Source organism: Centrocercus urophasianus, unplaced genomic scaffold, assembly GCF_019232065.1.
Source record: "Centrocercus urophasianus isolate 14NV4802_14NV808 unplaced genomic scaffold, USGS_Curo_1.0 seq_17, whole genome shotgun sequence".
Lineage (NCBI taxonomy): Eukaryota > Metazoa > Chordata > Aves > Galliformes > Phasianidae > Centrocercus > Centrocercus urophasianus.
The window spans coordinates 6353782-6368689 of NW_024884722.1; the positions used below are offsets into that span (position 1 = coordinate 6353782).

General features: G+C 39.9%; 1 protein-coding gene across 2 annotated transcripts in view; it reads left to right on the top strand.

Moving 5' to 3' along the window:
* The window catches only part of SHTN1 (shootin 1), a 60241-nt gene that overhangs the window by 8624 nt on the left and 36709 nt on the right, over positions 1-14908 (top strand). For both annotated transcript variants that reach the window (XM_042818888.1, XM_042818889.1), the window contains exons 3-5: positions 6419-6479; positions 10137-10231; positions 12298-12466. In XM_042818888.1, coding sequence (XP_042674822.1) covers positions 6419-6479; positions 10137-10231; positions 12298-12466 — 325 coding nt within the window. The remainder of the gene's footprint in view (positions 1-6418; positions 6480-10136; positions 10232-12297; positions 12467-14908) is intronic.

The window sequence follows — 14908 nt, forward strand, 5'->3', positions numbered from 1 at the left end:
CATTCATTACTGTGGGCTCTATTTTTTTAATGTTCTGAACTTTGGTGATACAAACATAAGGGCCACTTTCCAAATTTGTTAATGTAATTGTGGTAAGCTGTCTTCCTAGTAGTGAGGTTCAGCACTTTTGGCAGGGTGTCTCTCCTCACCCTGGACTCCTGTGAGAAACCCCAACGAGAAGAGAGAACTTGGAAAGGGGCTTGATGACAATTATTTAGACAGCATAACGATGTCAGTGTGCAAAAAGTTTTTAGTAGGTATCTGCCAAAAGAAACTGTGATCAGTGAAAACCTCCTATCAGGTCTAGATAGTGGGGAAGGCAATGAGGGCACTGCCACTCTGTATGGTGAGCAGAAGATTCCCCTTTCTCCAGTACTAGGGAACATTATTAGCTGCCAGAGCATGAAGGTTTAGTTGTGCTTTCTGTGAAGTCATTTCTAAAATGTCAATTTTAGTCTGGTTGTTATAAACGTTGCAATTCAAAGTTGTAATGGGGAGACCTTGTCCTTAACTACTTTCTCATTATTAAAAAAACCTCAGAGCTTCTTTTCATATTATGTTTCAGCAATGATTCTGTATATATCCACTGAGCTCAGCATATTCTGTTTCACTCCCTCCTTCCCAATGATAGCATCTCTGTTGTGCTTATTCTTGCATTCTCATTCGCTGTCCTACGCCAGAGCTCCAGATATCCCAGGAAATCTGTCCTTGATATTCACTACTGAGAAAACTGTGGCAGTTAACTTCTAGTGCATGGGAGAAGGAGTCTGTCCAGCACAGTACACAGTCTCTGGCAAAGGCCAGCAGCAGAGAGGGAGGGGTGTAAGATCATGTGCAGTACGTCCCCAGAGTATTCCTCTAGTCTGCAGACTGTCTGTAACCCATATATTGAGCTATGTGTTTTCTGTGTATTCTGCCCCCAGCAACTCTGTCTTTATTGCATGTGTCCAGGCTTCCTTTGAGCTGATGTTGGTGAATTGGCTTCTGTTACATGCAAGGAGTTCCGTAATGGGACTTTCCCATGCCTGGAAAATGAGTGCTCCAGCCTTGCCCTGAAACCTTGTCCTAATACCTTGGGAGTTTCTTCAGCAAAGTTTTCTTTGTGTCAAGGAAAAGACAGGGATTATTGTTCAGGAGGGTTTCTTTGAACTACATTTTTATTAACAATTTTTTTTTCCAAAGACAACTTAAATGGAAAAAAAAAAGATGAAATGCGAGGTTCTGAGGTTACTGCTACATTCTGCTTTTCTTTATTGTTCCTCTTTTCCACAAGATGTCTTATTACTGCATACGTGTAGTCACTCTCTTGTGCTTCTTTTGAAACCTGCTATGATGTTTCTCAAAATACTGGGATAACAGTTGAGAATCCTCCAGCATGTTCTTAACTGATTTGCCCAGCTGTAAGATGGGAGGTGCGAGAACTTCCATCCTGCAGACTGGTGAGCTTATGTATGCAGTTCTGCTCAATTGTTGAAGTGCTTGGACTCAAGTGGTTAAGTGTGAGGCTGTAAGTACATTTCTTGTACACAGAAAGAATCTACTGTTAAGGAGTTCATGGCTGTGTTTACTTACAGTACCAATACTGGAAGAAACTATTGTAGGGCTGTGTAATCCTGCAAGCTTATTAGTGTCTCTGTAACTGTATGTCTAGTCTATGCTTTGCAGGATCAAACATGATGCTGGAGGAATTGTGACACAAGCTGTCTGTGTTTTTGGCTCTTGGAAGCTGCAAGTAAATTCTGTTCCAATTTCTGCCACTGTCTGTCAGGGTGTAAGCTTCCTCTGTATCCATTATGGACAACACAATTGCATCCAAGATGCGAGGGAATTTTTTGAAGACTTGCAGGTGATTTGTGGGAAGTACCACATAAAGTTAGTCTTTATGTCTGTGCTTTTGATACGCTCCGTAGAATTTATTTTTCTAAGTCATCAGTACACACGTATGACAGCAACATGAGCTGCCTCAGTTTAACTAATGGAAAAACGATCCTGCTTCATATTAGATCCTAGTGGAACTAAGTGCACTGCAGATGTGTAACTCAGCATCAAATGTAATTTATTTTTTGAAAATGTGTGCTCTTTGTCCGGTATTTTTTTTTCTTTTTAAGATTAGAAAGTCAATTGTCTTTTATGCGTACTACTTTGTTTAAAAAAACACTGCTGAAGAGAATGCTACTAACCTTGGCAATTCAGGAGTAAAAGATCAGATCTTTGGTCCACCGTGTTTCTTCCTCACTCCCTTGTTAAACTGCCAATTTGGAGATCTCTGATGGGGTCTCTGACAAAATTGGTGCAGGCATTTTTTTAATTTATATTTTTAAATACTTTCAAAAACTGGAACAAAAATGATGTTGGCAGATTACTTCAGTCTTCCTTTTAATTGAAGTAACCAACTAAACATGCATGCTAGTTCACAAAAAATAGAAGGTAACTAACATTCAGTTACACACAAATATAGTTAATATGCAGTTCTAATATATTCATAGTCAGAGCATGAATAAATATTTGACTACTTGCTAATCAGCCAGAAATGACTCCAAACGCTGGTTTTGACAGTGTTTTGTCATTCTGCCAGTAGGGGAAAAAAAAGCAAGACAGCTTTCCAAAACAGTAGGTGTAATACTGTATCTCTGATACATCATTCATGGTGTTTGTTCTGTTAAAGCACGTGTACAGAGTGGATTATATGTTTTGTCACCAAATGGGAACAGAGAAGGGATTCTGCCTCAATGACATGCTCATTCTTTCTAGGAGCATAGCAAATGTCATGGGATACTTTTGCACGCTGCGCCAAACTAATAATTTTAGAACAAGCATTAAATCTGCATAAACTGTACAATCTGTGTAAAAGGGACAGAATGTATCTTGTGTTGCTTAGCAATGGCTTAATTGACTATATGGCTGCTATGTGAACTTCTTGTATTTTAATATCTGGGCTGAACAATCTCCTTCTTGTTTTTGCCCTTTGAAGGCCTTTTACTGAAAGCAGTAGGAGCTTATGCAAAAAGTAGTTGGCAAAATAGATGACTGCTAGATGAAAATCAGAGAAGAAATTCACCAATTGCCTCCCTGAAACTAATGGCAAAAAGTCATGGGATGAGCAGAGTGGGTGTGCAAACCACAGCCTTCCGGGTGGCTGTATGCACTGGCTGTGCAGCATCGCCTGGTCCTATCAGGTTCCTGTGCTGGCAGGATACTCTCTTGCTACTGTGCTCCTTCCCAGTGCAGGCCAAGTTTGTTTACTATCTTTCACATCACTGAATATGCAATGTTTGGTGTGAGCACCAGTGTTTGCCATGTAGGTGATGTGCTTCTAAGCAGTGGACATGTTAGTCTGTTCTCTCTGCATTAGAAAGGAAAGGAGCGTCTCTGAATGTTTGCCTCAAAAGGAACAATCTCGTAATGAGCTGCGTTGGCAAAGGTCCTACAACTGCTGCTTTAAAGGTGAAGAATTGAGGAATTGAAAAGATGAATTTTGGAAACGGAGCTGTTACTTCTTTCTAAATGGACAAATGCAATGACTTCGTGTTGCATTGGCTCCTGTACCTAGTTCAGGACTGAAATGTCTGTTGCCTATTAGCACTGGTTTACATTGGGATAATGATGCTATTAAACATAGTAAATAAAATGGTATAAATGGTTATTTTGTTGGAACTCTTAGCATAATAAAGTTTAAAACAGAAGAAATGGCTGACAAGCCAGGAGTAAGCTGCTTTTATTCCATTTGAGGATATTCTTGAGTTTGGAGCTGTTGGTTACTTCTGACAAGGGAATAAATGCTTGAAAACTGCTCTTTTCTTCATCAGTTCATGCACTTGAATGTGAAAAGTGAGCAACGTATTTTACAGCAGTAGAACATTGCTTCTCTTTTAACATTTTGGATGAGTGGTGTGCTTGTTGATTAACAATTCTGCTGTATATGTCTCTGCTGCCTTTTTGAAATGAAGAGGTCTTGAATTTTGATGACTTCTGTGCATTTTGTAAGAACAGCTGGTATATCTGCATTTGAAATTTTTCTCCATTTCCTATCAGTGTTTCTTGTCACAAATCTTCATCATTTTGTGTGAATAGCTTGCAGAACTTTCAGGTTGTAATGGTACAAAGAGTTAAAGATACTCTCAACTTTCTCTTATTTTTAGCCAGTTTGAAGATAAACTAATTTTTGTTTTTGCAGGGCTGTGTAATGGCTTTGCTTGTGCAGGTCTGATTGCAAGACAAAAGGCAAACTGCTTTCCATTGATCATTTCAGCAAGGGCAACAATCTGCCGCTCTCCTTTTCTTCCTGCTCTTTTATTCTGAAGCGCAGCAGCCACCAAAGGAAAATATTCAGAAAGCTGTAACTGGGAGCAGGAATTACTCTGCAGAGACCCAAAACTGCAGACCCTGATTGTGCAAAGAAACGTGTAGCTATCAGGAGAATCGTCTAGTTTGCTGTGGTCCGAGTGGAGCCCTCTGCAAATAGCACTCAAGGTGAAGTGGAATGGGTCATTTAACTTCCCTTTTCACTGTGCAGGCAAAGCTGTTACACTTTGCAGCGTGTTTCTGGGGGATTTCAAAAGGAATTTTTTCTCCTGTGGTAGAGGATGCGATATGCTTGCTGCATCAAGGTTTCCATCTGCAGGAAAGCATCTTTCTGACTTCCACAGGCAACAGATTAGATCCTTAAAATGCTAATTTTTGTGTATATATATATTTTTAAACTGAGCATTAAAAAGCACTTTCTCACTTCATGTGCAGAGGGCTGTAAGCACGCAGAGCGCAGAAAACTCCGTGGGTGAACTATGCCAGTATAGTACAGTGTCTCTGTTGTAAAATGTGAAGAGGCAGCAGCTGCAGCAGCTCACGCTGCTCCTCCTTTGCAGTGCAGCTGTGCTGTGCGGGAGCAGTCAGAACTACTTCCTTTCTGTGTCTTACTGCCTTCTGTTCTTACACTGTGCTGCTGCTGGTAAGGTAAGACAAAATTCTGCTGAGGAAGCTGAGAGAGGGAGGGCAGCAAGCGGCAGGATTCTTGCACACGTTTCCCTTTCCGTCTTTCCTATGCAGGATGCTCCTAACTTCTTTGACCCCCACAATGCCAGATGAAACAGCGTGTCCTTCTCTGGCACTGCTTGGCAGCATGGCTTGCTCCTTCTGCGGCTCTTCCCTGTTTTACAGACCCTTATCCCTGCTCAGCAACTGCCCTTCATCTCATCACTCCGAAGCAGCAAAAGGAGAGATTGCTCAAGTGCAGCTCCTGCAGGCAGCCATCAGCAGTAGCTTCCAGTGCTAGCAGTGGGACTGCTCCCATGGTGCCACCGGTGACAGCCTTTCCTTATCCAAGACCAGGTCCTTCTTTGGGCTTCATCCAAAGTCCCTAGGGGCTGAGAGAAGGGCTCTTGGGCATTTGGCTTCCTTTGAATCAGGCTCTCCTCCTTGTTACTTAACAGCAGGGTCCTTTCCCGGCGAACTCAAAGTGGGTCCTCATGTGGAAAAACTGAAAATCGAGCAAAATCATTTCAGCTTTCTTCTTTTCCCAGTTCTGTTCCAGTGATTGGAGTCATTGTAACTGCAGGAGGAGTTGCACTGTGAGGAACTCGGTCACATAGATCTTTTCCAGAAGTTGATTTGTGATCTTGAATACGCACGGCTGCGTGTGAGGAAGAATGTTGGTACACCATGAGTGGGAGATGTGTTATGTGCCAGTCATACTTCCCCCTGGGTCATGTGTTTTTCAGTGTGGTTAATCGCTCACTGTGCCTCTTGTGAAGTTTACTCATTTCTGTGGTTTCTTTCATTTGCTTCTAAAAGGGGTTTTATTAGAAAAGTCTATTGAATGTCTGTTTTGTTCTTTGTCTTTGATGACATCTTTCCATCGTAAGATAGATGATTGCAACCCTTTGTAGTATTGGTGTTAACCTGAAAATTAATGGAAGTGTGATGGTATGAAAATGAGTATCCTTCCCTTTTTAATATCGAATCCTTTTTTGATAGTGTTATGAAACTCAATTGGATGTGCCTGGTTATTGACTGTGGGTATTTTTATTGCATGTGGTACGAATAGAAATGGACGTATTTTCTAAATCTGTTTGTGTTAAAGAAACTGGACTTAAAGCACATTCATGTCACGTGGTACCTGGATGACTGTTTATATCAGTTTTGGATAACATAGGTTTTCTAAAGCTTTTTGAGTAGCGCTGAAGTGAAGAAGTCAAAAATCAAGTACAACTTGCCACTCTGTAAAGAAATGCTCTGGATGATGACTTTTAAATTAAAGCTCCCATCAATCTAATATGACTGAGAGTAAAAAGATACTATGCTTTGATAGGCTTCTGTACATTATTGCTCCTGTAGGTGATCTTTGTTTATTTTTGCATGTTGTGATTGACTGCTAATTAAATAAATGGGATCAATGTTTCATTTCAGTTTTCTCTTTTCCTAGTGTGACAAAATCAAGCAAGAACGAGATGAGGCTGTCAAAAAACTGGAGGAGTTTCAGAAGAGTAAGTTGACGTGTTAGTGGAAATTTGTTTGATGTGAAGAAGAATATAGTTCTGCAGTCTATAAAGAGATGTTCAGGATGCTGAGATTGAGGTCCGCTTGATGTTTCTCCTTCAAATTCTTATTTTAAGGAACTTATTGATAAGACTTCGATTATTGCCAGACAAACTACTGTTACAGAGTTTACAGGTTCCGACACAGGTAGTTGTTTTTAAGGTACAAAGTGGTGAAAATAGTGGCTCTGTCTTACCAGGTCTGTGCAAGTGGCTTTGAGAGTAACACATGCTTGGATTGAGTGGGATTTATCCTACAGTTGAAGCTACTACTACTACTACTACTACTACTGTTTTTATTTTGAAGGCAAAAAAATTGCTTTAATCACAGACACACCATCAGAAGTTTTTAGGATGATCTGATGTCTCTTGATAACTTTCAAAGCAAGTTCTTTCTTGCCTAGTCTTGAAAATGTTGATATTCAGTTCTGCACTTCTGTGATAATGGTTCTATTGAAACTGTACGGTGTCTGGAAGCAACAAAGCACATCTAATGGGAGTGGAAGTATCCTGGTGGACTAGCTCCTTAGAACAGACAGTTACAATGGGATTGTGGTCTGTTGTGTCTGCTTTGTGCCAGTATGGTGAACTGCAGGATGAAGCATTAGAAATGTGGATGAAGTTAATGCAGGATAAGGAAATCACATGGTCTGTACTTTTGGGTGACTGCGTTAATAGAGGAATTTGCTTGCTTCTATTTTATAATTTTTCACATGATACAATTGTGGAAAATGGTGTAAGATCAACAGGACTCATCTACTGCCCCAAATGATCGTAGAGAACTATTCTGTGAGGCGAGAATGTTCTCTAAGAAGCCTGTTTCTTCTGGGAAAAATTGAAGCCCGTTTTGTTTTTGTTACAATACAAGGAATACCAGAGTGTGGCAGAAAATGCCAACTAGTTAAGACATAAAATTTGAAGTAATATTTGATGTTGTAAAATTTTATAGGTTTCTTTTATCTTCCTTTCACGTTTTTAAAGGACATACCTTGTAAACATAGTGATAAAATGCCAGAAATATTAGGATTTTAAGGCAATAATAGAGCCCATTATTTAAACGACAATATAAAAGGCAATTATATTGATGAAGAGCTACATCGGCTTTGTGTCTGTGAATAAACTTGGCCTGTACTCAGCTTCTATTTGTTCTCCTGGCATAAACACATATTGTGTGTGATTCCAGTTTAATGGGGCCCCGTTTGTATGCCAAGCAGCTGCATTTTAGGCCCTATTGCGTGATTTCATAGCTCTCTGAAAATTGGTTCTATTGAGCACAAGAGATAGAAGGTGGTGGTGGGGGGGAAAGCTTCAACACACAATCATTTCTTTTCAATTGGAGCCAGCAAGGTTGATGACAACATGACCATTGTGTTATAATGATAAGACCACTAAGGATCTGTACCTCTCATCAAGGCTTTCACACAACAGCAGATACAATTTAATTCACTGCTCTGTCAGCAGTGCTGATACCATTATGCCGTCTGTCTCCACAGTTATAATCACTGTCCTCCGAGAAATGCAGTTGAAATGATCTTGAGCAGTCAAAGAAACTCTCAATTAAGGCTGCCACTTCCAATGTGTCAGATTGTGTCTTATGCACTTGGTACAATTTTCACTTCCAATCCTGTTTATTTACAATGTCTACCAGTAATTACGCTTAACATGTCATTTAGTGAGGGTGCCCCTGCCAAGGAGATTGTTGGGTGCTGTAGTACCATTGAGTGGGAGTTTCTCGCAGTCAATGCCATCAGCAGCTTTTAGTCCCTGATGGGATGCAGTAGTAATGTTGATAATGCAAGTATCGTGCTCATCAAGTCATAATTAGATGCCACTCAAATGTGCCACTTGTAATAACAGTGTTGATTCATGTTTTCTCGGTGACTGCAACTACTAATTAGTTAAGTGGTTTTTGGTTGGCCTGCATTTGCTGCGGATTATTATTACCCCTGAAAAAACTGTCAAGGTTAGAGATGTTTCAGGCCACTTAGTGCTGCTTTATGAATTTTAATATTGACATAATAAGAACTTTGGAAAGATTTAGGAAATAATATATTTTTGTATTTAATTTGGAAAGATTTTTTTTTCCCTGAGTTAATCATAATTGCAGGTTAATTAAGTTTAAATGAACCAAGAGTAATCCCTAGTTCTACCATGTGAGCCCAATCCTTGTTTCCTAACTTCTGCCAGCTTGACTTGGGGGCACTGGATTTCTGTCTATGAAATGGGAGCTGCTCTGGATCTCCAAGGGCCCCTCATCCTGACTAGAGCACTTCATTGCCTCAAACTTCTAGAGCTAAGTGAATAAAAGCAGAACAGAGATGGGCGCATATTGCCTGAAGCTTTCCCTCATCCAAATTAAATGTAGCCTCTGGTAATGGCATACTTAGAGCACAGAACTTCTCCAAAGCCAGAAAAAAAAAAAAGGAAATAAAAGACAACCAAAGAAAGATGTGGTGGTTCTGCTATTAGAAGATGTTACGAATACAATTTGTGGACCAAGATTTCCCAGTTTCCCCCTTCTCTTTTTTTCCTGCTTTGGAGGGCAGTTACAGCCAGTACTTCAGAGGACTGAACTGCAGTCCTTCAACTCTGATGATCTGTGCAATGCCATTAAAACTGCTCACATTTTGTAGAACTTGTTAATTTCATGCAGCTTCTGATTTGGCAGCAATGTACTCCAATGTACTGCTGGCTTCCTATATGATTAACTATAACATTAGTTAATATTGACTGAGTATCAGTAAAAGTGCTTAAGTGAAACTTGCCAGCAGTCTATGTTTCCTGTCCTGAAGCCTTGTTCTGCAGCCATTAAGATGATCTCTGGATGTCAAAGGGGACTTAAGTGTTTCTCTTCAGGTTCCAGGGAAAAGTCTCATAAGAGGACTATTTGCTATTACTGTTATTCTGTTACTGTAGTACTTTTGAAACCAGAGGACTGGAAGGTGGAAATAATCAATTTGTAACACCTGGGTTAATCTTGTAGCTTAAAAATATGGAGGTTCTCATTTTATAAAATCTGCATCTGTGCCAAATTTTCATAGAATGTCTTGGGTTGGAAGGGACCTCAGGGATCATGAAGCTCCAAGCCCCTGCCGCAAGCAGTGCCATCAACCTCCATATCTCATACTAGACCAGCCTGCCCAGAGCCCCTTTCTACTGGAGGCCTTGAACACCTCCAGTGGTGGGGCATGCACAACCTCTCTGGCTAAATTATTCAATTTTCAATTGAAATAATGATAGCAGTATTGAGAGACAGTCCTTGAGATATCACTCTGATTCCTTGAGTGTTAATGAAGTAAAGCAGGTGAATAGCGATGATCAGCAGAAGCATTTCTGCTGGCCTTCTGCTTTCTGAAGTTCACTCTAGATTTTTCAGTTCCCTGTCTGTGCTGCAGGTATGGCTTGAGGGAGTTGCTTAAAGCAGTGATTCCAATATTCAGTGTTCAGAGCAGTTCTTATCCATCTATCCATACGGGTTATGTAATTATGTACTTCTCAGTTTTGGCAATCTTTATATAGAAATTAAAAAGGTGTAATACTTCTGATCATGGGATGTGTGTGTCAAATGCGGGAAAACAGTGACTAATTTTCACATTCTCCCCATAGTTTCTCACATGGTTATTGAGGAAGTAAACTGTATTCAGAATCATCTTGAAATTGAGAAGACATGCCGTGAAAGTGCTGAGGCTTTGGCTTCTAAGGTGAGAAGTACAGTGTTTCTATTTCACCTGATTTCTTTTTTGTTTTTTTTAAAGTTGCTGTTGTGTGCATGTCCCATATATGTTTTTGCATAGTTCTGTGGATCTGTGAAATGGTTTTGAAGTAGCAAAAGCTAACGCTGTGTGTGAGATGCAAAATACAGTTCCTGGCTGTGGATAAAAAGAATACCCATTTGAATTTTTTTTTTTTGCTATTTTTGAAGAATAAGTCACAGACCAACTTGTTGATATCAACATTTTATATGCATTTAGGTTAAATGGAAAACAAGTTTTAGAGCTGTCCTGTGTGAGATATAAAGCAGTAATGAGCATTTCAGTGTCTAAATCAAATGGAAAAAGTCAACCACTGCATTACATTTCAGGTGATTGTTTGTGAAAGCAAAGCGAGGGCAGGGGAAAGGTGACCTCCGCTGCTCTGTTGATTGCGTCTAGTCTGATGAATTTAGCAAGTGTGTAATTTTCTATATTCCATCTCATCAGAAGTGCATTATTATTAAAGAATGTTTTTATCTCTCTGTTGTATATTTTTGGTTGTATAAAATGCATCTGAGCCACTTCATCAGAAAATGGATTACAGCAATTTTGAACCAAATTTCATTAGCAATGCTGACTGCTTTTTTTTCCCCATTCCTCTCCTCCCCATCCCCTGCCCAAAGTACATCTTTAGATATGGTAAAAATCACACCAGCAAGAAATCACTTTAATTTAGATGCATTAGCAATGTACTTTCTGGAGGTATTTACTTAATTGTTTCCATAATGACACTATATTAGGATTCATAAGATAGGCAATCAGCATATACATAAGAAAATGAATGTATTTATGTAACTTTTCTTCTTCTCTGCGCTCTTTCTGTAATGGGCATACAGGGGCAATTCTGAGACTAGCTTTGTCCCCTGGGGCTGCTTTGCCGAAGCAGATTTGGTGCCTTAAGCTGACTGAACCATGTAAGGTTCCATACGCCCTTCCCACTTTCTCAGTTTTGTTCTTTGGGAATGAGATGAAGTACTGGAGTAAATCTCTTTTAGTTAGGGGGCTGACAAAAGGCTTGAATCAAAAGTGATTGCTCAAGCAGGAGGTCAGGGTAAGCTTAACTGTTCAGCATATGTTTTATTTCAGAGCAGAGGTTGGGCTTCTGAAGTGTAGGTTGACTGGAATGTGTTGTGTGTCGTTAGTGGAAAACTGAGTGTCATTCTTAGAGCTGAATCCAGGGAGTGCTTGGCCAGTGGGCAGACACCCCATGGCACACCTGTCTGCTCCTGAGGTTAGCAACTTAGAGCTGCCAGCAGGAGTGGTTATGTGTAGAACAGTGAAAGAAGCTTTGAAAGTGAACTTCTGCAGTAATCCCTGGTATTCGTTTCTTCCTGGCACCTTGGTCAAGAGGGAGATGTGTTATAAACCAGGCATGCGCTTAAGCATCCAGCCCAGAGTGGTTTCTTCTGTCAGTCTTGCGGTCTGATACATAAAGAGTTGGTATGTGACACGGCTTTCATTTCACGTATGTGACTCTTCAGAATTTTGTGGTAATTCTGTCCTCACTGGTAGTTAGTAATTGTTTGTTATTTGTGGTTTAGAAGCTAAGTGAGAGGTTTTCTTTGACCAGTTGATAGAAGTGGCAAAACTAGTTAAGCTTTCAGAACACAGCCCCTTCAGGTCATTCAGTGGGGCTGCTGTTGGTACTGGTACATGCTTGACGGTCTGGAGCTGAAGCAGCTATCACAGAGACAGCATAGCATTATGAAAGCTTAACAGTAGATTTGGTTTGAGCCTATGCAGGCTGTTTACTAGTTGGAAGTACGAGAAAGGAATGACTTCCCTGATGGAAAAAGGGCATAGATGACGTATCGTGTTGAATTCCAGCCTGCTTACAGAAGGAGGGGAAGCTTCCCATCTTCAGACCATTCTAATATTGAATGGAGCATTAAAATAATGTCATTTTGTCTTGCTCTTTGTTCCATTCAGTACGGGGGAAAAATATTTTTTTTCTTGCACAGCAGCTTAAAGAAAGAGTAACCAGCTTCTTACTGTTTGCACTCTTGAACTTCCAGCTGAACAAAGAAAATAAGACCTTGAAACGAATTAGTATGCTTTATATGGCAAAACTGGGCCCAGAAATTATCACTGAAGAGATCAACATTGATGAGGATGATCCATCCACAGATACGGAAGCCAACTCTGGATCATGCAATTCTGTGCATTGTCAACAGCAAATAAAAGGTAAGCATTGTTGCTGGGCCTACCTCACCATAGTAAAAGTGGTCCGGAGGGTGGCCTGGGGTTAGGTATCTATCTGGCTCTAAATTATGCTTCTGAGAGTGGTCCTCAAAAGATTTCTGGGAAAGACTGTAAAGGACATGGTAGGCCTGTACTGATACCATATAATGGGTATGATAGATATATGTCCTGCAAAGTAGACTGCAGTGCAGTAGGAAAAAGGGATCTACACAGCCAAGAGAGTTCAATGTTACTGAGTTGTTAAAAGAAATATTTCCTTATATCCCTAACAAAGCAAAAGTTAAGCAGGAGGACGAGGTCACCTTGGTATTCAACTGTATTGTAACTATTTCAGAGCTTGTTAAACAAGACCCTCCACTGATGTTTCCATTGTGTACCTTTGTGTACACAAACTTTGTGTATATTCCAGAGTTACTGCCAAATAAGCAAATTAAAAAGGGACTGCTGTACTGGGAAAAGCAGTGAAGTTTGGGATGTTCATTGCTATGAGAAATCTGTATTAATACAAGAAGTCTCTGGTTCCTTTTTGACAGGCTATTTGTATTTTGATGTACAAAATCTGTCATTCTTTCTAGTCTAACTCTGTGTGAAGTCCTTGTAATTCTGTGTGTTGTCATATCAGAGTCTCCAGAAAAGGAGGATGCCTGTATTCTGCATTTTGAGATAGAGACTTATCAAGTTGTTCGCTTTAAAAGAGCAACCAAGCAAAAACTCGTCTTGGTTGTTTTTTTTCTGTTACTGTAACAATGCTGTGTGAATACAACAGTCTTGAACTTTCAGCTTGACCTTGTTAATTGTTGTCTCAAATATATGCAGCCTTAAAGAAGGGGTACAACATATTGCTGAAAAGAATAGTGTTTTTAAAAGTTTTCTTTTTTAATCAACAAAAAAACCTCCCAAGAAATAGAAGAGTAGAATGACATCTTATAATAAGTATTTTTCCATCCTATGGACAGGAGGATGTAGGACAGGAGGCAGAGAAGTTGTGATGCACACCATGCAACCCATCTGAATCACAGATAAGATTCTGGAGTTCCTCCTGTCTTATACTGCAAAGAGATGTCCAAGATACTGTTAGAGTGGGCAAAGATTCTGCCTGCAGATCAGAGGATGGTTTGGGAGGGTGAGAAGGCCAAATGTGAGATTTCCTAGAAAGCCTTCTCTGTGTATGCTTTCTGCCTCGCTGAAGAATTAAATGAGTAACAATGTAAAATATATAGAACTCCTGGCTTCTTCTTTCTCTGTCCTTATTAAATGTTAATGACTTTACATTTACAAGTGCTGAGTACTTTGAAAGCATTGGATGTAGGAGAAGATACTCTGGAAAGTGGGTGTGTGTGTATGGGGTAGCAGAGTGATCTGACAGCATGTACCAAAAAGGAATATCAAGGCTCTGTCCCCAGGCTAAGCCGACTGGTTGGTGTTAGTATTGAGGAAGAAGTCTAGTTACATCTTGGATTACCTGCAAAGTGCAAGATCACGTACAATGAGAGGTGATTTTGGATCTCTCCTGAATGTTCTGTGGTGCTGCCCAAGTTGATATCTGTTCTTCTGTTTATGTCCATGCTTTCAAGCAGCATTGTGTTGGAGATCCTGGAAGTCTTTCAGCTTTTTCAGCAAAATACTGGGTGTTTCTTTCAATGATTCACTGCCACTGCTTTTCTAGAAGTTGTATCAGTAAGGAAGCACAGTTTGAGGTTTGATGAATGCTCTCATTTATTGAAAGAATAAAGTTTTGATCCTAACATAAAACATAGAGAAAGGCAGTTCATCCATTAGGTAGAGATGATGGCAAAGCCAGGGCTCCAGATGGAAATGGAGGGTGATCTCAGATCAGTTCCTTAAATTCATTTGTAGGTTTTGCATTTTTTTTTTTTTTTGTCATTGCAGCTGTTCTTTTTAGATGTAACAAGAACTGAAAACTTGACTGTGCTGATAAAGCAGCTTAGTATGTACCTTGTCTGGGAAAATAAACATTTATGCATTTATGAAGATTTAGATATATTTGAATATGCCTCATTCTCTGTATATAGAGGTTGATAGGTGTACCTGAACTAATCCAGTTACCATGCATTTCAGTGAGAGAACTTTTTCACAGTAATTTCATTGAAAAGCATGCAGAAAAAAAGGAGACTTGGTTCAAGAATCTTTTGGGAAAAGCCAGTCATCTTTACATCATGTGCCATTAATTGAGAGGAAAATAAATCTCTTGAATTGGAAGGGGGGGTGTGGGCACTTGAGATTTTGAAGATTGGAAACAAAAAAAAAATGACATCCAGTATGTTGTCATTGTTTGCAATTGATTGGCAACAGTTTTCTTAACTGGTGGCTGGTGTTTGGTGAGCAGCAGTGTCATGAAATACTGGTAGCAGGTGGGAAATGAGAGCACTTACTGAAAGCTAATATATATCAATAAATTTGTGT